The sequence below is a fragment of the Phyllobates terribilis genome, unplaced genomic scaffold (assembly GCF_046119375.1).
Source record: "Phyllobates terribilis strain yellow unplaced genomic scaffold, ASM4611937v1 Scaffold_231__1_contigs__length_3143052, whole genome shotgun sequence".
Lineage (NCBI taxonomy): Eukaryota > Metazoa > Chordata > Amphibia > Anura > Dendrobatidae > Phyllobates > Phyllobates terribilis.
Genome location: NW_027362991.1, coordinates 91,099 through 117,113, shown reverse-complemented (window position 1 = coordinate 117,113; position 26,015 = coordinate 91,099). Strand labels below are relative to the sequence as shown.

Here is a 26,015-nt window from a genome sequence, read left to right as displayed (position 1 = left end):
CGATGTAACGGGGAACCTGATCCTGCGATCAGACCCGCTAAAGTCCTCGGCTAGTCTGTACGAAGACCTATAGATGCAAGGGAGGGATCCCTACAAGAACTAGGGACTGGGATAAAGTTGGACACCTCCTAGCAGAAATTGTAGCAGTAAAAGACAAACACACAACATAGAACATAAAGGTCCGAAGACCTAGCTAAACTGACAGAGAAAGGTAACTAAGCACCAGGCTAGCTTAAGAGTAGAAATTACAATGAAGTCCAGCAAGGCCAGGAGGGCGGAGCAGGATTAAATAGGCAAAAAAGGTCATGTGACCAGCAAGATAGAAAAAACCTAACAGAAGAGTTCTAACAGTACCCCCTCTTCTATGAGGATCCTCTGGATCCCCTAGGCCCAGGCTTATCAGGAAACCTCTTGTGAAACGCTCTGACAAGTCTGGAAGCAGAAACATCATCCGCCCTCACCCATGAGTTATCCTCGGGTCCGAAACCCTTCCAAGCGACGAGATACTGCAAACTCCCTCTATACCGTCTAGAATTTAGGATGCGGGAAATTTCGTATTCCCCGTCCTCCACCACCGGAGGAACAGTGGCAGAGGAGTCTCCATCCGACACATAAGCTCTTTTCAACAGAGAAACATGAAACACCGGATTAATCTTCCAGGAGGTAGGAACCTCCAACTTAACAGCAGATTGGTTAACTACCTGAAGCACCTTAAAGGGCCCTACAAACCTGAGACCCAATTTTTTAGAAGGAATCCTCAACGGCAGATTCTTAGAGGACAACCAAACCATGTCACCAATAGTAAACAAAACCTCTTGCCGTTTCCTATCAAAGTACCTCTTAGATTTTTTGTTAGCCTCCTGAAGATTACCACGCACATCCGTCCAAACTCTCTCCAAATCACCGGAAAAACTCTCCTCCTCAGGCACAGCCGACACCAATTTGGAGATTGACCCAAAAGACGGATGTCTCCCAGAACAACAAAAAAAAGGTGAACAACCAGCAGAAGAGGATGTATGGTTGTTAAGAGCAAACTCAGCAAGTGGCAGAAACTCAGACCACCCCTCCTGATTGTCTGCCACAAAACAACGCAAGAACTGATCAACATCCTGATTCTTCCTTTCTGTCTGGCCATTAGACTCAGGATGATATCCGAATGAAAACGACAAATGAACTCCCAACCTGTCACAAAAAGCACGCCAAAAACGAGCCACGAACTGAGGTCCCCTATCCGAAACAATGTCAGTAGGAACGCCATGTAGTCTGACAATTTCCTTGACAAAGGCCTTAGCGAGTGTCTTAGCGCAGGGCAGTTTGATGAAAGGAACCAAGTGACACATCTTGCTAAAACGGTCCACGACCACCCAGATGACTGTGAAACCCTGAGGGGGGAAGGTCAGTAATAAAGTCCATAGCCAGATGTGTCCAAGGTGCACTAGGAGCCTCCAGAGGGCAAAGCAACCCCGCTGCAGGAGTATGTGAAGACTTAGATCTAGCACACACCGTACATTGACGCACCCACTTAATGACTTCCTTCTGCCATCCAGGCCACCAAAAACTGCGACCCACAAGTCTCTTAGTCTCAGAAATTCCTGGATGACCTGCCAACCGAGACTCATGACACTCAACAAACAAATCTCTCCTAAAGGTCCTAGGCACAAACAACCTCCCATGGGGAGTGTTAGATGGGGCATTCTCTTGTGCTTTAAGAATCTCATCTTCCAAAACGGAGTCCAATGCAGCAATCACAACACCTTCTTGTAAAATGCTCCCCTCCTCCTCAGCACCGACCATAGGAGAAAAGCTGCGAGACAAAGCATCAGCTTTAACATTCTTGGTACCCGGGATGTAAGTAACGGAAAAATTAAACCGCGAGAAAAAAAGTGCCCACCTAGCCTGACGAGCATTCAAGCGCTTGGCAGCATCAAGATAGATCAGATTTTTATGATCAGTGAAAACCTGAATGGGAAATTCAGCACCTTCCAAGAGATGACGCCAGTGTTCAAATGCGAGTTTAATAGCCAACAATTCCCGATTACCAATATCGTAATTAAGTTCAGTCTCAGAAAATTTTTTTGAAAAACAAGCACAGGGATGTACTCCATCCTTGTTTTTCTGAGACAACACCGCACCGACCCCCACCGAAGAAGCATCAACCTCAACCAAAAACGGCTTAGTCACATCAGGCTGCCTAAGGATGGGAGCAGAGCTGAACCTCTCCTTTAGAAACACAAAAGCTTCAATGGCCTCAGTAGTCCACTGAACCGCATTAGCACCTTTCCTGGTGAGATCGGTCAGTGGTTTGACAATAATAGAAAATTTTTTAATGAATTTTCTGTAACAATTGGCGAAACCCAAAAACCTCTGTATCGATTTCAAACCAATAGGCCTAGGCCATTCCTGCACAGCTTGAACTTTCATCGGGTCCATCTCAAAGCCCTCGCTGGAGATAATGTAGCCCAAAAAACTAATTCTCTGTATAGCGAACTCACATTTCTCCAGCTTACCAAAAAGCGAATTGTCAATCAATAACTGCAATACCTCACGTACGCTCCGCCAATGACACTCCAGATCCGGTGAATAAATCAAAATGTCATCCAAATACACAACCACATTTTTGCCGATCAAAGGTCTAAGGATATCGTTAATAAGATTCTGAAAAAATGCTGGAGCATTGGTAAGACCAAAAGGCATAACCAGATTCTCAAAATGACCCACAGGAGTGTTAAAAGCAGTCTTCCATTCATCATCCTCCTTCATGCGCAACAAATTGTATGCCCCCGGAGATCAATTTTAGAGAACCACTTGGCCCCCATTAACTGGTTAAACAAATCAGTTATCAATGGCAGTGGGTAAGGATTGCGTACAGTAATTTTATTAATCTCACGAAAATCCAGACAAGGACGTAAACCGCCGTCCTTTTTTTTAACAAAAAAAAATCCAACAGCCACAGGAGACTTGGAAGGCCTAATGTGACCGGTGGCCAAGCTTGTCTGTATGTATTCCTCCAAAGCCTTTCTCTCAGGAATAGTAAGATTAAATAAACGACTTTTAGGAAGAGTCGCTCCAGGGACAAATTCAATGGTACAATCATAGTCTCTATGGGGAGGCAAAATTTGTGACTCCTCCTCAGAAAAAACTCTCCAAAAATCCTGAATAGGTACAGGTAATTCCCCTTTTTCCACCGCAGCAATACGTCCGTTACAACACTTGTCATAACACTTAGGGCTCCAGGACTTAATTTCATTGGTAGACCAATCCAGTTCAGGATTGTGCAATTTTAACCAGGGTAACCCCAAAACTACTGGAGAAGGCAAATTATTTAATACTACCAAATCCAAATTTTCTTGGTGAATACCATTAATAGTGAGGGGAAATTCACAGACCTTGTGAGTAACACTCTTCAAGGGGGAGCCATCGACAGAAACCACAGCAATAGGGGATGACAAAGGTTTGGGTTTTAATTTAAGTTTTTCCAAGAATCCCCCATCAATCACATTCAGAGTAGAACCACAATCCACAAATACCCGAAATTCAATTAATTCTTCCTGAGCAGCAGTAGTAGCAGAAAGAAATACCCCCTTAGTATTTAAACAGGCTATACGGGCGTAACTGACCTTTTTTTTTTCTTTGTTCATACGAAGCACACAGTTCTTAATAAAATGGTCAGATTTCCCGCAATAAAAGCACAAACCTTCAGAAGACCTGCGTTCTTTTTCCTGAGAGCGGGGTGCCATCGACCCAATCTCCATCGGCTCTCCAATGTCAGTACAGACCCTCTCAAGACTCGGAGCTGATATGGCAGAGGATTTACTCTCATTAACTCTTGCACGCAGTCTCCTGTCCACCCGTATAGCTAATTGCATTGCCTCCTGCAAGTTTCCAGGTGTGGGATAAGCAATCAGCAAATCCTTAACCCTTTCACCTAGCCCCGCAAGAAACAAACTTTTCAAAGCTGAATCGTTCCACCCCACCTGGGCAGACCACCGACGGAAGTGAGAACAATATTTTTCCACATTACCTGATCCCTGCCTCAAATGTCTCAATTCAGTCTCAGCTGATGAGACATGATCAGGATCATCATACAACAAACCCAAAGCAGAAAAAAAACTATCCACTGATCTAAAGCATGAATCACTAGGTTGGAGAGAAAAGGCCCATCCCTGAGGTTCTTTGCGCAAAAGTGACATTATGAACCCTATGCGCTGTGATTCATCACCAGAGGATCTGGGTCTCAAACGAAAATACAACAAACAAGCATTTTTAAAGGAAAAAAATTCTTGTTGATCACCAAAAAATAAATCAGGCAAATGTACCTTTGGCTCCACAAAATGTGCTCCAGAACAGCTACTCACGTGTTGTTGGAGTTCGGCCACCTCCAGAGAGAGTCCCTGCAGGCGTTGTGCCAAATCCTGAACCGACACCATGATGGAAACTGGAGGTCTTTCCTTAGAGATATTTTTGGGCTGGACTTACTGTTATGATCTGCTACAAGCACTAAGGAAAGAAAGGAGATCTGTCCCTACAATAGAACTAAGCTAGATCCCTACGATGTAACGGGGAACCTGATCCTGCGATCAGACCCGCTAAAGTCCTCGGCTAGTCTGTACGAAGACCTATAGATGCAAGGGAGGGATCCCTACAAGAACTAGGGACTGGGATAAAGTTGGACACCTCCTAGCAGAAATTGTAGCAGTAAAAGACAAACACACAACATAGAACATAAAGGTCCGAAGACCTAGCTAAACTGACAGAGAAAGGTAACTAAGCACCAGGCTAGCTTAAGAGTAGAAATTACAATGAAGTCCAGCAAGGCCAGGAGGGCGGAGCACGATTAAATAGTCAAAAAAGGTCATGTGACCAGCAAGATTGAAAAAACCTAACAGGAGAGTTCTAACAGAAGTGCTGTTTGAGAAACTCAACATAAATTATGGAGTTCATCTTTACCCCTTCAGGGATCCTAAAAGGGCCGACAATCTCTCTCCCCATGTTTCCAGCCCAAAACATTACTCCACCTCCTCCTTGTTAGCGCCGTAGCCGTGTTTGCATGGGGTGTTCATCAACCAGCCATCCTCCACTCCATCCATCTGGACCATCGAAATCATTTCATGCATGATAATGCCCCGTCTCATGCTGCACATAACACATCTGCATCTCTGGCTGCTATGGGCATAAAAGGGGACAAACTTATGGTGTGGCACCCATGCTCCCCTGACCTCAACCCCATTGAGAACCTCTGGAGCATCATCAAAAGGATTGTCTATGATGGCGGGAGGCAGTTCACATCTAAGCAACAGCTCTGGGAGGGTATTCTGTTCTCATGCAAAACAATTGAAGCAGAAACCATCCAAAACCTGACAAATTCAATGGACGAGAGAGTTCAGAAGCTCCTTTCGAACAAGGGGTCCTATGTGCTAATGTAACATCACCTAGAATAAAGTTTTGAGTTGAAAACTGTTTGATTTCAGTTTGTAATAACCTGCTAATGCTTATAATTTAAAAAATGACCATTTTTTTGTTCTTTATTAAAATGAAAAGGTTGAAAACTCTGCTGTGCATAATAATTTGGAACATGCATTTTGAGTGCAGTTTGAGTTTTTTATTTTTTTAAAAATATACTTTTATCATCGGCAGTTTGTACAAAAACCTTTCAATTGTACTCTAATAGTTATTTGACTGGAAAATTACAATGACTGCAATTCATATAGGTAATTTGGGAAAATCTGAGAAAATATTATTTGCATAATAATTTGGAACACAGTGTAATAGAAGACAGAGAAATAGTAACAATTAGTAAGACTTTATATAGTGCCAACATATACCACAGTGTCTTACAACAAGGGAACTTACAATCTAAATGGGATGGGACATACTACCAATTTCAACCTGCGATCGCATATACAGGGCACAGCCATACGGCTCCTGGACTGGAGCCCTGAGAACCATCTCCTACTTCTCGGCATCCACATCTCTCCTTCCATTACTTGTCTGTGGTATTTATTAGTTTAAGATGTTTATTTAAAAAAATGCTAAAAAAAATTCAGATTTTCGCACCATTTTTTTTAGTAATTTTTTGGTGTCAGGGACCGTTGGTGGCGACACCGGGGGCATCACATAATATCCCACCGCTGCCACTAATTTGTCAGGGACCGTTGGCGACAAAACGGGGGAGATCACACATTATCCCACCGCTGCCGTCACTCTATCAGGATTGAGCAGGGATTCGCACACACACGATTCTGATTACTCACTACGTAGCTATCAGCAAGCGAGCAGAAAGCGTATGGCGTACACACCTCCGGATTCCAACACTTGGAATATGTTTATACGCCCCCGTACGGTTACTGCCAGTGTCACGATAGCCCTTTTATTATTATTGGCTGCCACCACTGAAATATAATACAGGCCAGGTCAGATGCCTGCGTTCTGGTAGCGTATGGCTTTGGGGAAGGGAACGATTACAGAGCAAAAGAAACGGAACTATTAAATTTTATATTTAATCCAAAAGGGAGGCACTGTTTAGGAAAAATATACAAACATTTTACAAATGGACATTTACAGTACAGAGTATTCAGTTACACAAATAAGACAGGATTAAAGAAGAAACAGTATAAAGTTCACAGAGACGACTCTGTATAGCTGGAGGGGAGCTCTCCTATGTCAGTTCAGCGAACGTGACCCCTTGCTTATGAAACATATACTCCCGGCAATGAGCACTAACTTCCCCTTCGGCTATGTCTTTTATGCTGAAGGGAGAGACCTGGCCACACCCCCCGGTGACGACCTCACATGGGCTGGGCTCCAGCCTTCATATTTTTATTAGAATATCTGGTTTCTGCGATAATTTCTTGCTGGTTGATCGCAGAAGCCCGAAAGTGATACCATATTTTCCATTATGAATTTACCTTTCTGTAGAGACTACACATGGCGTAGCTGCGGTCTGTCATTCAGGTACTTTTGTGCCACAGCTCCCCGGAGGGGAATACAGCTACAGAAAAAGATGCGTATTGTTCCTTAGCTGACCCTGCCACTAACAATATGGGTCCCATTATTATCGGATGTTTGGAACTTCAAATATTCCATATTTCATGTCGGTGCCGAAAATTTTGGCGTTGCAGCCGGGAATTGTCCTGGTTATTGTGAGTAGTGTTTGAACTTAATGAGCTGCGTCCTCCTCACCCAGGTGTAGATTTATCACAAGCCTGTGTCACTGGAAACCACACTCGCATGCTAATTGGGTTTGCCATCTCCTTGGGCTAGCAGCTGCCTTTTAGCCACTTCTCATGTGTGTGCTAATTTGCATACAGACAGCTCTTTAGAGCGTTAGCTTTTCTCCTGTGAAAAATACTATAGGGCAGGGGGGGTGAAGAGGGTCTTGGGGAGAACGACACGTTCTTAATATTTTCTTAATATGTATGACAGGGTAGAAGGAAGATTTTCAATATTTCCATGACAGTACGAAAAAATCTCTCTCACTTTTAGGCTTCATTCTTCTACCTATAACGTACTGGCGTGTAGACATGGATTTCTGTGTAGTAAAAAATGACCATTTAGATCTTTTGGTGGAGAAAATTCCCTGATATAAAATAGCGCAGCCTGTGGCTCACTGATAGTGTTTCTGCCCTCTGAGCTACAGGACGCAAGAGAAGGTGAATATCGGTAGTGAATTAGATGCCCTCGGCAATGACGGTGAACGGGGCCGTCTCTGGGAGCCTGGTCGAGCTGAAGGTGGTTCTCAGGGCTCCTGTCCAGTGGCCACAGATTACAAATGTGATCAATAGACCAGGATCCTGTGAATCATTTTGCACCAACTCTCGTGAGATCCCCTTTGATTGGCTGCAGTTAGTAAATTCCTATTTTTTTTTCCTACACCTGCGAGAGCAGGCAGATACATAACCACCTTTGCACACACTCATGCGTGGCATTAGCATTGATCTGCGCTAGCTTGTTCTTTACTTACACTATGCAATGACAGTGCACTCAGTTGCCGGCTCATCACTTCTGATCAGAGCCAATGAGAGAGTGCACTGTCACTGTACACTGAAAAGAACAGTTCATAGTGACAAGATCCTAATGGTACTGGTCTGTGCTAGCTCTTTTTTTTTTTTACTTACACTGTGCAATGACAGTGCACTCAGTTTCCGGCTCATCACTGTTGATCAGTGCTGATGAGAGAGTGCACTGTCACTGTGCACTGAAAAGAACAGTTCACAAAGACAAAATCCTAATGGTACTGGTCTATGCTAGCTTTCTTTACTTACACTATGCAATGACAGTGAACTCAGTTGCCAGCTCATCACTTCTGATCAGAGCCAATGAGAGAGTACACTGTCACTGTGCACTGAAAAGAACAGTTCATATTGACAAGATCCTAATGGCACTGGTCTGTGCTAGCTCTTTCTTTACTTCCACTATGCAATGACAAGTGCGCTCAGCTGCCGGCTCATCACTTTTGATGAGAGCTGATGAGAGAGTGCACTGTCACTGTGCTCTGAAAAGAACAGCTCACAGAGATAAGATCCTAATGACCACCCATCAGAATTGACAGTCCTACGTTACTCTGCAGCATATGGGGGTCTGCTCTTACAGAGAAAGTAAATTTTTAGGGCAGAGACGCTGCACCTGTCGTTCCTGGGCACCTTCACCTTTTCCTAAGTACACCCTGTTACTGTTGCTCCCTTCATTGCATTTGACAGTCTCCATCCCTGCCGCAGTAATGATATCCAGCACTGCTGACTTATCCCTGGGCCCAGTCCCTATCACACAAGCAATCGCAGTCTTATCCCGGAGCGATCGGCGCGTCTGAGCGCAAAGCCGCCTTTTATATAGTCTACGTCAGAGACACGTCCCTATCTTTGAGTCCCTCTGGACCAATCAGAATGTGGTCTCCACAAAAATGGCGGCCCCCGGCCCAGTGACGCGGACATCCCTCTTTTATGAGAAAATAACAATTCTTTCCCCTGCCGCCGGCTTCATTCATGTGAGAAGCAGCAATATAGTAGAGCAGGGAGCCGGCACTCTCCCAGCTGACGCCAGCAGACTCGTCTCTCCCAGCGTGTGCCTGGCATCTATCAGCGACCGATCACGACCGAATTGTGTGACGAGCAGAGCGATCAGTTGTGTGTTGCATTGTGTGACCGGTGTTGTCTCCTCTCCAGATGCTGCAGCTGCGGTGTGTGAAGGGAGGACTGCGCCTCCTCGCTGTCAGACGTGTCTCTGTTCTGCAGGCAGCCTTCCAGAGCGGCGGCCAGCATGTGGAGTACAAGCCTATCAAGAAAGTGCTGGTGGCCAACCGAGGTAAGAGCGCCCCCAGCCTGACTGAGGAACTTGTCATTACTGCACTCACACAGGGCTGCACTAGAGAACGGGGTGTGTGTGATTGGGGGCTGCACTAGTGATGGGGGGCGTGTGATGGGGGGGCTGTACTAGTGATGGGGGGGGTGTGTGATGGGGGGGCTGCACTAGTGATGGGGGGGTGTGTGATGGGGGGGCTGCACTAGTGATGGGGGGCGTGTGATGGGGGGGCTGCACTAGTGATGGGGGGCGTGTGATGGGGGGGCTGCACTAGTGATCGGGGGGCTGCACTAGTGATGGGGGGGGCGTGTGATCGGGGGCTGCACTAGTGATGGGGGGGCGTGTGATCGGGGGCTGCACTAGTGATGGGGGGGCGTGTGATCGGGGGCTGCACTAGTGATGGGGGGCGTGTGATGGGGGGGCGTGTGATCGGGGGCTGCACTAGTGATGGGGGGCGTGTGATCGGGGGCTGCACTAGTGATGGGGGGGCGTGTGATTGGGGGCTGCACTAGTGATGGGGGGGCGTGTGATTGGGGGCTGCACTAGTGATGGGGGGCGTGTGATGGGGGGGCGTGTGATCGGGGGCTGCACTAGTGATGGGGGGCGTGTGATCGGGGGCTGCACTAGTGATGGGGGGGCGTGTGATTGGGGGCTGCACTAGTGATGGGGGGGCGTGTGATGGGGGGGGCGTGTGATGGGGGGGTGTGTGATGGGGGGGCTGCACTAGTGATGGGGGGCGTGTGATGGGGGGGCTGCACTAGTGATCGGGGGGCTGCACTAGTGATGGGGGGGCGTGTGATCGGGGGCTGCACTAGTGATGGGGGGGCGTGTGATCGGGGGCTGCACTAGTGATGGGGGGCGTGTGATCGGGGGCTGCACTAGTGATGGGGGGCGTGTGATCGGGGGCTGCACTAGTGATGGGGGGCGTGTGATCGGGGGCTGCACTAGTGATGGGGGGGCGTGTGATCAGGGGCTGCACTAGTGATGGGGGGGCGTGTGATCGGGGGCTGCACTAGTGATGGGGGGGCGTGTGATCGGGGGCTGCACTAGTGATGGGGGGGCGTGTGATCGGGGGCTGCACTAGTGATGGGGGGGCGTGTGATCGGGGGCTGCACTAGTGATGGGGGGGGCGTGTGATCGGGGGCTGCACTAGTGATGGGGGGGCGTGTGATCGGGGGGGGCGTGTGATGGGGGGGCGTGTGATCGGGGGCTGCACTAGTGATGGGGGGGCGTGTGATCGGGGGCTGCACTAGTGATGGGGGGGCGTGTGATCGGGGGCTGCACTAGTGATGGGGGGGCGTGTGATCGGGGGCTGCACTAGTGATGGGGGGGCGTGTGATCGGGGGCTGCACTAGTGATGGGGGGGCGTGTGATCGGGGGCTGCACTAGTGATGGGGGGGCGTGTGATCGGGGGCTGCACTAGTGATGGGGGGGCGTGTGATCGGGGGCTGCACTAGTGATGGGGGGGCGTGTGATCGGGGGCTGCACTAGTGATGGGGGGGCGTGTGATCGGGGGCTGCACTAGTGATGGGGGGGCGTGTGATCGGGGGCTGCACTAGTGATGGGGGGGCGTGTGATCGGGGGCTGCACTAGTGATGGGGGGGCGTGTGATCGGGGGCTGCACTAGTGATGGGGGGGCGTGTGATCGGGGGCTGCACTAGTGATGGGGGGGCGTGTGATCGGGGGCTGCACTAGTGATGGGGGGGCGTGTGATCGGGGGCTGCACTAGTGATGGGGGGGCGTGTGATCGGGGGCTGCACTAGTGATGGGGGGGCGTGTGATCGGGGGCTGCACTAGTGATGGGGGGGCGTGTGATCGGGGGCTGCACTAGTGATGGGGGGGCGTGTGATCGGGGGCTGCACTAGTGATGGGGGGGCGTGTGATCGGGGGCTGCACTAGTGATGGGGGGCGTGTGATCGGGGGCTGCACTAGTGATGTGGGGGCGTGTGATCGGGGGCTGCACTAGTGATGTGGGGGCGTGTGATCGGGGGCTGCACTAGTGATGGGGGGGCGTGTGATCGGGGGCTGCACTAGTGATGGGGGGGCGTGTGATCGGGGGCTGCACTAGTGATGGGGGGGCGTGTGATCGGGGGCTGCACTAGTGATGGGGGGGGCGTGTGATCGGGGGCTGCACTAGTGATGGGGGGCGTGTGATCGGGGGCTGCACTAGTGATGGGGGGGCGTGTGATCGGGGGCTGCACTAGTGATGGGGGGGCGTGTGATCGGGGGCTGCACTAGTGATGGGGGGGCGTGTGATCGGGGGCTGCACTAGTGATGGGGGGGCGTGTGATCGGGGGCTGCACTAGTGATGGGGGGGCGTGTGATGGGGGGGCGTGTGATCGGGGGCTGCACTAGTGATGGGGGGGCGTGTGATCGGGGGCTGCACTAGTGATGTGGGGGCGTGTGATCGGGGGCTGCACTAGTGATGGGGGGGCGTGTGATCGGGGGCTGCACTAGTGATGGGGGGGCGTGTGATCGGGGGCTGCACTAGTGATGGGGGGGCGTGTGATCGGGGGCTGCACTAGTGATGGGGGGGGCGTGTGATCGGGGGCTGCACTAGTGATGGGGGGCGTGTGATCGGGGGCTGCACTAGTGATGGGGGGGCGTGTGATCGGGGGCTGCACTAGTGATGGGGGGGCGTGTGATCGGGGGCTGCACTAGTGATGGGGGGGCGTGTGATCGGGGGCTGCACTAGTGATGGGGGGGCGTGTGATCGGGGGCTGCACTAGTGATGGGGGGGCGTGTGATGGGGGGGCGTGTGATCGGGGGCTGCACTAGTGATGGGGGGGCGTGTGATCGGGGGCTGCACGTGTGATGGGGGGGGCGTGTGATGGGGGGGCGTGTGATCGGGGGCTGCACTAGTGATGTGGGGGCGTGTGATCGGGGGGCGTGTGATCGGGGGCTGCACTAGTGATGGGGGGGCGTGTGATCGGGGGCTGCACTAGTGATGGGGGGGCGTGTGATCGGGGCTGCACCAGCGATGGGGGGGGGGGGCGTGTGATCGGGGGCTGCACCAGCGATGGGGGGGGGGGGGCGTGTGATCGGGGCTGCACCAGCGATGGGGGGGGGGCGTGTGATCGGGGCTGCACCAGCGATGGGGGGGGGGGGGCGTGTGATCGGGGCTGCACCAGCGATGGGGGGGGGGGGGCGTGTGATCGGGGCTGCACCAGCGATGGGGGGGGGGGCGTGTGATCGGGGCTGCACCAGCGATGGGGGTGGGGGGGCGTGTGATCGGGGCTGCACCAGCGATGGGGGTGGGGGGGCGTGTGATCGGGGCTGCACCAGCGATGGGGGGGGGGGCGTGTGATCGGGGCTGCACCAGCGATGGGGGTGGGGGGGCGTGTGATCGGGGCTGCACCAGCGATGGGGGTGGGGGGGCGTGTGATCGGGGCTGCACCAGCGATGGGGGGGGGGGGGCGTGTGATCGGGGCTGCACCAGCGATGGGGGGGGGGGGCGTGTGATCGGGGCTGCACCAGCGATGGGGGGGGGGGGCGTGTGATCGGGGCTGCACCAGCGATGGGGGGGGGGCGTGTGATCGGGGCTGCACCAGCGATGGGGGAGGGGGGGCGTGTGATCGGGGCTGCACCAGCGATGGGGGGGGGGCGTGTGATCGGGGCTGCACCAGCGATGGGGGGGGGGCGTGTGATCGGGGCTGCACCAGCGATGGGGGGGGGGGGGGCGTGTGATCGGGGCTGCACCAGCGATGGGGGGGGGGCGTGTGATCGGGGCTGCACCAGCGATGGGGGAGGGGGGGGCGTGTGATCGGGGCTGCACCAGCGATGGGGGAGGGGGGGGGCGTGTGATCGGGGCTGCACCAGCGATGGGGGAGGGGGGGGGGCGTGTGATCGGGGCTGCACCAGCGATGGGGGAGGGGGGGGCGTGTGATCGGGGCTGCACCAGCGATGGGGGGGGGGCGTGTGATCGGGGCTGCACCAGCGATGGGGGAGGGGGGGGGCGTGTGATCGGGGCTGCACCAGCGATGGGGGAGGGGGGGGGCGTGTGATCGGGGCTGCACCAGCGATGGGGGAGGGGGCGTGTGATCGGGGCTGCACCAGCGATGGGGGGGGGGGGGGGGCGTGTGATCGGGGCTGCACCAGCGATGGGGGGGGGGGCGTGTGATCGGGGCTGCACCAGCGATGGGGGGGGGGGGGGGGCGTGTGATCGGGGCTGCACCAGCGATGGGGGGGGGCGTGTGATCGGGGCTGCACCAGCGATGGGGGGGGGGGAGCGTGTGATCGGGGCTGCACCAGCGATGGGGGGGGGGGGGGGGCGTGTGATCGGGGCTGCACCAGCGATGGGGGGGGGGGGGCGTGTGATCGGGGCTGCACCAGCGATGGGGGGGGGGGGGGCGTGTGATCGGGGCTGCACCAGCGATGGGGGGGGGGGCGTGTGATCGGGGCTGCACCAGCGATGGGGGGGGGGGCGTGTGATCGGGGCTGCACCAGCGATGGGGGGGGGGGGGCGTGTGATCGGGGCTGCACCAGCGATGGGGGGGGGGGGGCGTGTGATCGGGGCTGCACCAGCGATGGGGGGGGGGGGCGTGTGATCGGGGCTGCACCAGCGATGGGGGGGGGGGCGTGTGATCGGGGCTGCACCAGCGATGGGGGAGGGGGGGGCGTGTGATCGGGGCTGCACCAGCGATGGGGGAGGGGGGGGGCGTGTGATCGGGGCTGCACCAGCGATGGGGGAGGGGGGGGGGGCGTGTGATCGGGGCTGCACCAGCGATGGGGGAGGGGGCGTGTGATCGGGGCTGCACCAGCGATGGGGGAGGGGGGGGGGCGTGTGATCGGGGCTGCACCAGCGATGGGGGAGGGGGGGGCGTGTGATCGGGGCTGCACCAGCGATGGGGGGGGGGCGTGTGATCGGGGCTGCACCAGCGATGGGGGGGGGGGGGGGGGCGTGTGATCGGGGCTGCACCAGCGATGGGGGAGGGGGGGGCGTGTGATCGGGGCTGCACCAGCGATGGGGGAGGGGGCGTGTGATCGGGACTGCACCAGTGGTGGGGGAGATGTGATCGTCCCTCTTTGATCACCACCAGAGCTGCAGGTAGTTCAGGCTCTGTGCTGTATATACAATATATACATGTGCTGCTCTATCACTGGTCAGCTGCTCCTGGCCTGGGATGGACCCTCCTCCCCCACCCCCTTATAGTGAGCAGCGCTCTCCTCTGTCTGTGCCGGCTGCCATGTGCTCGGAGCGTCTTCTAACAGGTGTTTGGCTCTGTTCTCCCTGATGTCAGGAGGTCTCTGGCTGCAGAGAAGATCTTAATATCTTTATCTCCTGCACTATTATTCCCAGTAAATTGAACGGACCCCTGACTGATCCCGTCATAAGTCATTGGGACCTATCACTGAAAACGACCCATCATGGTATCAGTGTGAATAGGTTTATTCTAATCCACAGCACATGTCAGCGTCTGGGGCTGTCAGAGTTTGTGCGGCCAGTGATCGCTCTATGCCTCTGCTACATCGCAGCATAGTGCAGGTGTAAAGATCTGAGGTTGTGGGTTGTAAATAATCACCTAGGCAGGTTAACAATGCAACAATATTTTATTGATCACAGCCATGGGAATAAAGCAATTCCAGGTAAATGGCCAAAATACAGTTCTCTCAGTCCTCAAGTTCCCAATCTGGGTTCAGTAGTTCCACTGGCTTTGTATCAGGCCATACTCGCTGTCTCCCAACTTTTGATTGGCCCACAGATTTCGTATCTCCAGCCAGTATAGTCAGTAGCCACAGTCCATGATCCTCTAGACGGCAGATAAAACGATGAAAGCACAGGTATCCAGTAGCAGCAGTGCTTTTAAGAAAGTTTAAATCCAAATGACATAATCCATAATGGTAACATGTCTCTCCTTTCTTCCACTGGGATCAGTCCCCTCCCAGGTCAGAAGTGATCATCCTTCCCCTTAAACATTCACTGTTTGCTAAAACAATGAAGAATATTCTAGAAGCCTTTATCTGAGACTGCATGTAAGACCCCCTGTGGTGACGGCTCCACTGTGTCTACAATCTACACACATATAACGAGATTATTGGCTGTTGGAACAATGGTTAGATACTCCTGAGATACAGATTAGTGGAATGCTGGACATTTTACAAGTGAATCTAGTGCACATACTGACAAGTAAGCAGAACTATATAAACCATAAAAGGGGAAATCACTAATAAAACACAATAATAATATTGACAAAAATGGTGGTCTGTTGCTGGAAAAGTATCATAGTCTTTAGTAAGTGGGCAGCTCCTCACAGCAGGTGATTGTGACCCCATGTATTTGGCATTATTCTGAGTTCTGCCATCTTTGCATCTGCGCATTGGCTGAAGTTGTCGGGCAGCCCCAGCTGATGACATGGCGGGTGCCCATAGTTGCCCAGATGCACGTGCGATTGGCAGGTATTGTGCGCCCGTCCGGCCCTAATACACACACACACGGTCAAAATTGTTGGTACCCCTCCCTCATTTAATGAAAGAAAAACCCACAATGGTCACAGAAATAACTTGAAACTGACAAAAGTAATAATAAATTAAAAATCTATGATGATGAACAAATGAAAGTCAGACATTGCTTTTCATCCCTGCTTCCACAGAATTTAAAAATAAATAAATAAATAAATTAAACTCATGAAATAGGCCTGGACAGAAATGATGGTACCCCTGAAAATAATGTGACAAAAGGGACATGTTAAATCAAGTTGTGTCTACAATCTTGTAATCAGTCAGTGGGCCTGTATATAGGGCTACAGATGCTCACTGTGCTGTTTGGCGACATGGTGTGTACCACACTGAACATGGACCAGAGGAAGCAAAGGAAAGCGTTGTCTCAGGAGATTAGAAAGAAAATTATAGCCAAGCGTGTTAAATGTAAAGGATATAAGACCATCTCCAAGCTGCTTGATGTTCCTGTGACTAGAGTTGCACATATTATTCAGAAATTTAAGATCCATGGGACTGTAGCCAACTTTCCTGGACTTGGCCGCAGGAGGAAAATTGATGACAAATCAAAGAGATGGATAATATGAATGGTAACAAAAGAGCCCAGGAAAACTTCTAAAGAGATTAAAGGTGAATTTCAAGCTCAAGGAACATCAGTGTCAGATCGCACCATCCGTCGTTGTTTGATCCAAAGTGGACTTCATGGGAGACTACCAAGGAGAACACAATTGTTGACAAGCCACAAAGCTTCTGGGAGAATGTCCTATGGACAGATGAGACAAAAATGGAAGTTTTTGGCAAGGTACATCAGCTCTATGTTCACAGACGGAAAAATGAAGCATATCAAGAAAAGAACACTGTCCCTACTGTGAAACATGGTGGAGGCTCTGTTATGTTCTGGCGCTGCTTTGCTGCGTCTGGCACAGGGTGTCTTGAATCTGTGCAGGGTACAATGAAATCTCAAGACTATCAAGGGATTCTAGAGAGAAATGTGCTGCCCAGTGTCAAAAAGCTTGGTCTCAGTCACAGGTCATGGGTCTTGCAGCACGATAATGACCCAAAACACACAGCTAAAAACACCCAAGAATGGCTACGAGGAAAACATTGGACTATTCTGAAGTGGCCTTCTATGAGCCCTGACCTAAATCCTATTGAGCATCTTTGGAAAGATCTGAAACATGCCGTCTGGAAAAGACAACCTTCAAACACGAGACAGCCAGAGCAGTTTGCTCATGAGGAGTGGGCCAAAATACCTGACGAGAGGTGCAGAAGTCTCATTGACAGTTACAGAAATCGTTTGATTGCCTCAAAAGGTTGTTCAACAAAATACTAAGTTAAGAACCATCATTTCTGTCCAGGCCGATTTCATGAGTTTAATTTTTAAAAAATTCTGTGGAAGCAGAAAAGCAATGACTGACTTTCATTTGTTCATTTTCAAAGATTTTTAATTTATTACTTTTGTCAGATTCAAGTTATTTCTGTGACCATTGTGGGTTTCTCTTTCATTAAACGAGGGGTACCAACAATTTTTGACCACGTGTGTACCTGCTGATGGTGCACGCCTCCTGGCAGCCATGTGCTGATGCAAAGGAGATAGCGGCGCGCCGTGCTCTGCTTTCTCCAACAGACGCATAGATTCCAAAAACCTACAGTTTGCATGAAAACTTCCCCCCGATGCAGATCTGGAATCGCACTCCTGTCCTATAACCTCCACCATACACGAGCGCTGGCATCTCTGACTTCTCCCTCTTGTTTTCCTGTGCAGGAGAGATCGCCACCAGAGTCTTCCGGGCATGCACAGAGCTGGGCATCAGGACGGTGGCGGTGTATTCAGAGCAGGACACCGGGCAGATGCACAGACAGAAGGCTGATGAGGCCTACATCATAGGGAAGGGATTGCCCCCGGTCCAGGCTTACCTCCACATTCCTGACATAATAAAGGTGGCCAAGGTAAGTGTCACCTTCCGTGTACATGGGGACATGGAGTTCAGAAAGTTCTGTAGCACTTAACAATAACGTATTGTCCGACTTTATGTGATCCTGGCACTTGTCCGTGTCTGCAGTCTCCTACATGGACAGCTGGTGATAGCTTTCAATAGGGCAGGCTGGTAGTGTATGCTAGAGCTGTATGTATCTGTACCGGAAGTGGGGGGGGGGGGGTGGGTCTCTGTATCTGTACCGGAAGTCGGGGGGGGGGGGGTCTCTGTATCTGGGGGGGGCTCTGTATCTGTGGGGAGGGGGTGGAGGAGTCTCTGTATCTGTAGAGGAAGTGGGGGGGGGTCTCTGTATCTGTAGAGGAAGTGGGGGGGGGGGTCTCTGTATCTGTACCGGAAGTCGTGGGGGTGGGGTGGGTCTCTGTATCTGTAGAGGAAGTGGGGGGGCGGTGGGTCTCTGTATCTGTAGAGGAAGTGGGGGGGGTGGGGTGGGTCTCTGTATCTGTAGAGGAAGTGGGGGGGTGGGGTGGGTCTCTGTATCTGTAGAGGAAGTGGGGGTGGGGTGGGTCTCTGTATCTGTAGAGGAAGTCGGGGGTGGGGGGGGTCTCTGTATCTGTGGGGGGTGGGTGGTCTCTGTATCTGTAGAGGAAGTGGGGGGGGTGGTCTCTGTATCTGTAGAGGAAGTGGGGGGGGGGGGTATCTGTATCTGTAGAGGAAGTGTGTGGGGGGGGGGGGGTGTCTCTGTATCTGTACCGGAAGTCGTGGGGGTGGGGTGGGTCTCTGTATCTGTGGGGGGTGGGTGGTCTCTGTATCTGTAGAGGAAGTGGGGGGGGTGGTCTCTGTATCTGTAGAGGAAGTGGGGGGGGGGTCTCTGTATCTGTAGAGGAAGTGGGGGGGTGGGGTGGGTCTCTGTATCTGTAGAGGAAGTGGGGGGGTGGGGTGGGTCTCTGTATCTGTAGAGGAAGTGGGGGTGGGGTGGGTCTCTGTATCTGTAGAGGAAGTCGGGGGTGGGGGGGTCTCTGTATCTGTGGGGGGTGGGTGGTCTCTGTATCTGTAGAGGAAGTGGGGGGGTGGGGTGGGTCTCTGTATCTGTAGAGGAAGTGGGGGGGTGGGGTGGGTCTCTGTATCTGTAGAGGAAGTGGGGGGGTGGGGTGGGTCTCTGTATCTGTAGAGGAAGTGGGGGGGGTGGGGTGGGTCTCTGTATCTGTAGAGGAAGTGGGGGGGGTGGGGTGGGTCTCTGTATCTGTAGAGGAAGTGGGGGTGGGGTGGGTCTCTGTATCTGTAGAGGAAGTCGGGGGTGGGGGGGGTCTCTGTATCTGTGGGGGGTGGGTGGTCTCTGTATCTGTAGAGGAAGTGGGGGGTGGGTGGTCTCTGTATCTGTAGAGGAAGTGGGGGGGGTGGTCTCTGTATCTGTAGAGGAAGTGGGGGGGGGGGGTCTCTGTATCTGTAGAGGAAGTGTGTGGGGGGGGGGTCTCTGTATCTGTACCGGAAGTCGTGGGGGTGGGGTGGGTCTCTGTATCTGTAGAGGAAGTCAGGGGTGGGGGGGGTCTCTGTATCTGTGGGGGGTGGGTGGGGGGGGTCTCTGTATCTGTACCGGAAGTCGTGGGGGTGGGGTGGGTCTCTGTATCTGTAGAGGAAGTGGGGGGGCGGTGCGTCTCTGTATCTGTGGGGGTGGGATGGGTCTCTGTATCTGTAGAGGAAGTGGGGGTGGGGTGGGTCTCTGTATCTGTAGAGGAAGTGGGGGTGGGATGGGTCTCTGTATCTGTAGAGGAAGTGGGGGTGGGTCTCTGTATCTGTAGAGGAAGTGGGGGTGGGTCTCTGTATCTGTAGAGGAAGTGGGGGGGTGGGGTGGGTCTCTGTATCTGTAGAGGAAGTGTGGGGGTGGGGTGGGTCTCTGTATCTGTAGAGGAAGTCGGGGGTGGGGGGGGTCTCTGTATCTGTGGGGGGTGGGTGGTCTCTGTATCTGTAGAGGAAGTGGGGGGGGTGGTCTCTGTATCTGTAGAGGAAGTGGGGGGGGGGGTCTCTGTATCTGTAGAGGAAGTGTGTGGGGGGGGGGTCTCTGTATCTGTACCGGAAGTCGTGGGGGTGGGGTGGGTCTCTGTATCTGTGGGGGTGGGGTGGGTCTCTGTATCTGTAGAGGAAGTCAGGGGTGGGGGGGGTCTCTGTATCTGTGGGGGGGGTCTCTGTATCTGTGGGGGGTGGGTGGGGGGGGTCTCTGTATCTGTACCGGAAGTCGTGGGGGTGGGGTGGGTCTCTGTATCTGTAGAGGAAGTGGGGGGGCGGTGCGTCTCTGTATCTGTGGGGGTGGGGTGGGTCTCTGTATCTGTGGGGGTGGGATGGGTCTCTGTATCTGTAGAGGAAGTGGGGGTGGGGTGGGTCTCTGTATCTGTAGAGGAAGTGGGGGTGGGGTGGGTCTCTGTATCTGTAGAGGAAGTGGGGGTGGGGTGGGTCTCTGTATCTGTAGAGGAAGTGGGGGTGGGGTGGGTCTCTGTATCTGTAGAGGAAGTGGGGGTGGGGTGGGTCTCTATCTGTAGAGGAAGTGGGGGGGGGGTGGGTCTCTGTATCTGTACCCGAAGTCGGGGGGGGTGGGTCTCTGTATCTGTAGAGGAAGTGGGGGTGGGGTGGGTCTCTGTATCTGTGGGGGTGGGGTGGGTCTCTGTATCTGTGGGGGTGGTCTCTGTATCTGTGGGGGTGGGGGGGGTCTCTGTATCTGTGGGGGTGGGGGGGTCTCTATCTGTAGAGGAAGTGGGGGTGGGGTGGGTCTCTGTATCTGTAGAGGAAGTGTGGGGGGGGTCTCTGTAGAGGAAGTGGGGGGGCGGTGCGTCTCTGTATCTGTGGGGGTGGGGTGGGTCTCTGTATCTGTAGAGGAAGTGGGGGTGGGGTGGGTCTCTGTATCTGTAGAGGAAGTGGGGGTGGGTCTCTGTATCTGTAGAGGAAGTGGGGGGTTGGGTGGGTCTCTGTATCTGTACCGGAAGTCGTGGGGGGGGGGGTCTCTGTATCTGTACCGGAAGTCGGGGGGGGGGGGTGTCTCTGTATCTATAGAGGAAGTGGGGGGCTTAGTTCTCTGTATGTGTAGAGGAAGAGGCGGACCTTTTAGTAGAGAGATGAATTGGGGCGGGGGGGTATTTTTGTCTCTCCATGTAGAGAGAGACATTTTTACTTTTTTGATGACCAAACTTCACACCAGCTTAACAGAGAAACTGGCTTTCAGCTCAGGGCAGGCTAACCAATTGTCAAGGGAAACTGCAATGCATGCTGGGAAGTTAAAGAAAATGATGTTCCTGCAACTATAGTGCTGGCAAAATGCTGATGAAGAAGAGCCATTCACCCAGAAACACTTGTATGGTGACTTGCCAAGCAGGAGAATTGGGACAGTTCCTGGACATCTTAAACCGGTTGGGGCTGAGGATCCTGCTTTTCTACAGGTTTTGTGTGGAAGGACAGGTTCTAAGTAATATTTATTCTGACTTCCTTGTAATTGTCCTTCAAGATAAATGACCCACCTGTAAAAATTCCTCCTAATCCAGTGTCGACCATTCCTGGATGCGACTTGAGGCTTTCAGAATTTCTTGATCCAAGATTTTATCTGAAGGAAGCTTTCGGCTTTTCCACATGTCATGCGCCCTACTTGCCTCCAGATCTCTGTTTTAGCCAGTTGAGTTCTCCTTACACGTCTCCTTTAAATAGATGACATCCATGGTGTCACCTTCAGCTGCTCATGGTTTATGTACAGATCCATGTGATCACATTATTTATTTTTTTCCCTCGAATGATCCACGTCGCATCTTCACCTGGGATGTGATTAATGGAGACATATCCCTTCGTTCCTCTCAGTGATCCTCTTCCTGCTCCTCCATCATCCTGGACATGTATCCTACAAGGGAAGGTTTGATCACCCATCTGCCACGTCCTATATATTCCCCATGGCCAGACAGTCCCATCTATTTTACTAGGGTAATAGGGAGATCCTCACATTTATTTTTTTTTTTGTCCCCGCTAACTTCAATGTAGATTTGCAGCACATTTCACCCCAATGTCTCTCAAAGAGGAAAAAAAATCTCTGCAAAATCTGCAGGGCAGGTAATTTTATGGAACAGATTTTTTTTTTTCCTAGGGGTTGTCCACAATTTTGATATTGATTTCCTATCCTTTTAAATAGGTCTTGAGTATCTGATGGGTGGATGTTTATTTCCTACCGGTCTGACATTGAGGACCTGTTCTAAGAATTGTTCATCGATAGTTTGCAGCCTGATCCAAATTTCAGATAATTCTCTTTATGGGACTGTCTCTCTCAGTAATAAAGGCTGGATGTGAGGTCTGTGTATGTCCGGGGTGCAGCTGTTTTTCATTTGTTTTAATGTGTCGGCACAGCTTCAGAACAGCACTTATTTCCTCTCCATGTGCTTTTGCTTTTTGTCTACAGTCTTCTTTTTTCTATTCCCTCCAAGATACTTTTCCCCCATCTCCACTACAGATCTATGTACAATCCTGTCTGCTATTTCTAAGGCCCCATACACATTAGGCTAAAGTTGAACCACAGTTTAATCATCTGTATGTGGGCTCCTGACTCTCCACTGACATCTGAATTTCAACAGCTGATCCTCCTGTTTTCTGGGAGAAAAGTTGCCGCCAGAGGAGTTTGGCAGCGGCTCTATCACAAAGAACATAGGATCTCTTGGTCTAGTTGAGTGCTCCATATATGAGGGAGTCGGAGTAGAAAGCTTTCTTTTGAATGATCGTTCATATGATAGTTATCTTGTGTGTATGGGATCTTTAACACTGGAAGGCGAGAACGAAGAAAACCAGATTTTGTAACATTTTTGCAGATGACTCAGCTAGGTAAAGGACCTGCAAACGCAGCAACAGCAAAATGGTAGAAAATTTTTAACAAAAATTATTTAGAAAAGTTGCTTAACTTTTTGCTTTTTATAAAATAAGTGCAAAGTTGTTCCCAACTTTTATTACAGAAAGCCGCCTCTTAATGTTCTCTTACCGCATTTATATGAAATCCTGTATTACCTGATGGATTGGTACGGAGTTGACCCAGCATCCAATGATACAGAAGCCAGAAAATATCAGCGGCTACCAGGGCAGAAAATCGTTTCATGGCTTTATTAAAATTAATATATAGAAATTTTTTTTTGCCCACATATATAATGCAGGGAATGTCCCGAGTCCTATTATGTTCAATTAGCGGCTTATGCTGCTGTGTTTGCAGGAGACTTGCCGTATTAAGATGAAGAGCCGCGTGTCTTCAGCTAATCCTCGGGTTTCTGCTGTTAATTAGGATTCTTCTTGTACTTGTGTGTTCTAGAGTAATTCCTCCATCCTTCTTCCTCTGTTATTTCCCATTTATTCATTATGGCCTGATCCATGTTCATTTCCTAGCGGTCACGTACTTCCCAAAGTCTATGGTGGTCCTGGCGACCCCCATTGTGCACACTTTGCCTCATTTCACGTTACTTGGAGGTTATTTTATTATAGCACTTTTAAATTCTTCTTTTTTTTTCCCTAGGAGAATGAAGTGGATGCAGTCCACCCCGGCTATGGCTTTTTGTCGGAGCGTGCGGATTTCGCCCAGGCCTGCACCGACGCTGGTGTACGATTCATTGGCCCCACTCCTGAGGTGGTGCGTAAGATGGGAGACAAAGTGGAGGCCCGTGCTATTGCCATCAGTGCTGGTGAGTACAATCTAAGACAGGACGTGCATTTACTGTTAACGGCTATGGGCCTCTTTGGTATGGAAAAAATGACTTGACGTGTTGATGGTCACCTTTTAGTTAATAAAAGTTTCAGTCTGCAATCTTCATTCCGTTATTCATTCTCTGATATGCAGTTTACAGCCTGATCTAAGTTTCAGATTTTTCTTTTGCGCGAGTGACTCTCACTGTAATACAGGCTGGATTTGAGATTTTTTGTGAATCCAGGGGGCTGCAGTCTTCAGTTGCTTTAATGTAGCAGCACAGCTCCAAAATTGCAATGTTCTTGTTGGAAGAATGTCTCTCCCATTAATATAGTCGTATCCACAATGCTGCTTTTTGCTCATGTATCAGCACAGCTTCTATCCTGCACTTATTTCCTCTCCATGTGCTTCCCTCCCCTGTCTGTAGTCTGTTTTTTTTTCCGCCCTCCATAGAACCTTAGATACTTTCCCTATAATGTCCTTTTAATTGTTTAACAATAACCCTTATACTATTGTTTATTATTCTTAGAATCTAGAGATTCTTTGCCTGTCTATTGAATATGTAAGACTGGTCACACAAACTGAATCCAAAAGGGTCTTTAGCCAAAGTCTTAGGACTTTTTGACCTGTTTAGTATTTATTTAGCCATTGACATTAGTAAGGGAAGGTGTATAAGGCCATACTTTTGAAGGAGATGAACTGTGCGCTTGTATGCGCTTCGCCTCCGCTGTTCGAAGCTGAGCATAATGCCTTAATGAGCACCATGTGGAAAAACTGCAGGTGATGGACTTAATTTTATTAACTGATTGTTCTAAACACCTAGCTAATGATATGTAACATAGTTCAGCTTCCCACCTCATTACCCCCAGAAGAAGCCGTGGGGCGAAACAACCCTATTTTATAAAGGAATATCTAACTGTAAAAAAACACTTAGTGGAGAAGATTTATTATGCTAATTGTGGTAGAATTCTGCCAAAAGAAACGGTCTTTCACGACTTGCACCATATTTGGATTAGACACTTTCTGCGTTTTATCTGACAAGGAGGTGTAGCATTTATAGAAACACCTCATTACCCCAGAGAAGCTGTGGGGCGAAACAACCCTATTTTCATATAGTGATATCTAACTGTAAAAAACAGTTAGTGGAGAAGGTTTTATTATGATAATTGGTAGAATTCTGCCAAAAGAAATGGCCTTTAGAGACTTGCTCCATATTTATGTGTTTGTAGACATATTTTGTATTTTATCTGACAAGGAGGTGTGACGTTTGTAGAAATGGGGTGTGGCTTTACAGGAAAGGTGCAGGTTTAAATGCGGCATGATGTGCCAATTTGTTGGTGCCCAAAGTAAGCTGACTAATAGGTGGTGTAAACTTTTGACTAGACAGACTAAAGGTGCGCCAGTTTTATTATACAGCCCTGTCCACACTGGCGTCATGACTGTTGTCCATAATGGAAGCCTTGGCACATTTTGGCTCACCGTGTGATACATTGCAGCCTCTTCTTAAGATGAATGGATGTAACGCAATCCCAAATAATGGCACGTGGTCTGTGCCCTACGTTTCGCAGTGCGATCCCTCTCTTTGCTGTCTGGAGTCTTGACCTTGTATGTCTGGAGACATGAGAGGCGAGGAGGGAATGATTTGCACTTAATGAGTTTTTCTTTTCTATTACTTACTTGAAGATTACTTGCATTGAGCTTTCCGCGATCTCCGGGCCACTAATTGTAGTATTTGCATGAAGATCGTTACTAAATGCCGCACTAAAATCAATATAAATATACATGAATTGGTCGGATCTGTTTAAGTGTCGGCATCATGTTTAATGATCCTATGAAATGGAGGTCAGATAAAGCTTAAAGAACAATTATGGCTGTCAAGTTTGTTGGTGGGGCATCCGTCAGCCAAATGTGACCCCATAAAATGTGTCCTTTAATGCTTGATGGATCCGAGTTCTAACAACTTGAAGATGCCGGAGATTAAACTTCAGAATTTAGGATGTAGAGAGGCGAAGAACTGTACCCGCAGCTTGTGTAAATGTATAATCCCATTTGTACTTCTAAAGCCCCCCATACACATATGATACTGTTTATGGAGGCCTTCTGACTCTCCCACTGATGGTGGGAGACAGATTTCTGACAGCCAGTCCTTTTTGCTCTCTGCCAGATAGCTGATGCCAGACTCTCTCTCGAAGTGAACACTAGTAGGGATCATTGCACTCGTAGAAATTCGTGTTCTCGTACCCAACCCAAATGTAGTCCAAAGTTTGGTTTGGGAACCAGAACTATACCGAAACTTAAACCAGAACCCGAAAATCCTCGCTGGCGCCCCCCTCTCTGCCTCGCTGGCGCCCTCCCGTCTGCCTCGCTGGCGCCCTCCCGTCTGCCTCGCTGGCGCCCTCCCGTCTGCCTCGCTGGCGCCCTCCCGTCTGCCTCGCTGGCGCCCTCCCGTCTGCCTCGCTGGCGCCCTCCCGTCTGCCTCGCCTTCCCCTAGAACTCCGAACTTGTAAGTTTGGGTTTGCTCATCTCTAAACACGAGTGCTTGAGCACGCTCGCGCTACTGTGTAGAGTTTCACGAGTAAAATTGGGAGAGGTGCGAGGGTGACCGTTCCATAAACTGTTCTGATTATTTAGCCCATATCCACTTGAGCAGAAACTGAACTCCAGTACCC

General features: G+C 51.0%; 1 protein-coding gene across 1 annotated transcript in view; it reads left to right on the top strand.

Annotated features, from left to right (window-relative positions):
• LOC141215206 (pyruvate carboxylase, mitochondrial-like) overlaps window positions 1-26,015 on the top strand; it is a gene marked incomplete at its 3' end in the record, with an annotated part of 171,211 nt that overhangs the window by 76,710 nt on the left and 68,486 nt on the right. Inside the window, exons 3-5 of the mRNA XM_073665505.1 lie at window positions 9,159-9,297; window positions 17,495-17,679; window positions 23,179-23,344. Of these exons, the coding sequence (XP_073521606.1) occupies window positions 9,159-9,297; window positions 17,495-17,679; window positions 23,179-23,344 (490 nt within the window). The remainder of the gene's footprint in view (window positions 1-9,158; window positions 9,298-17,494; window positions 17,680-23,178; window positions 23,345-26,015) is intronic.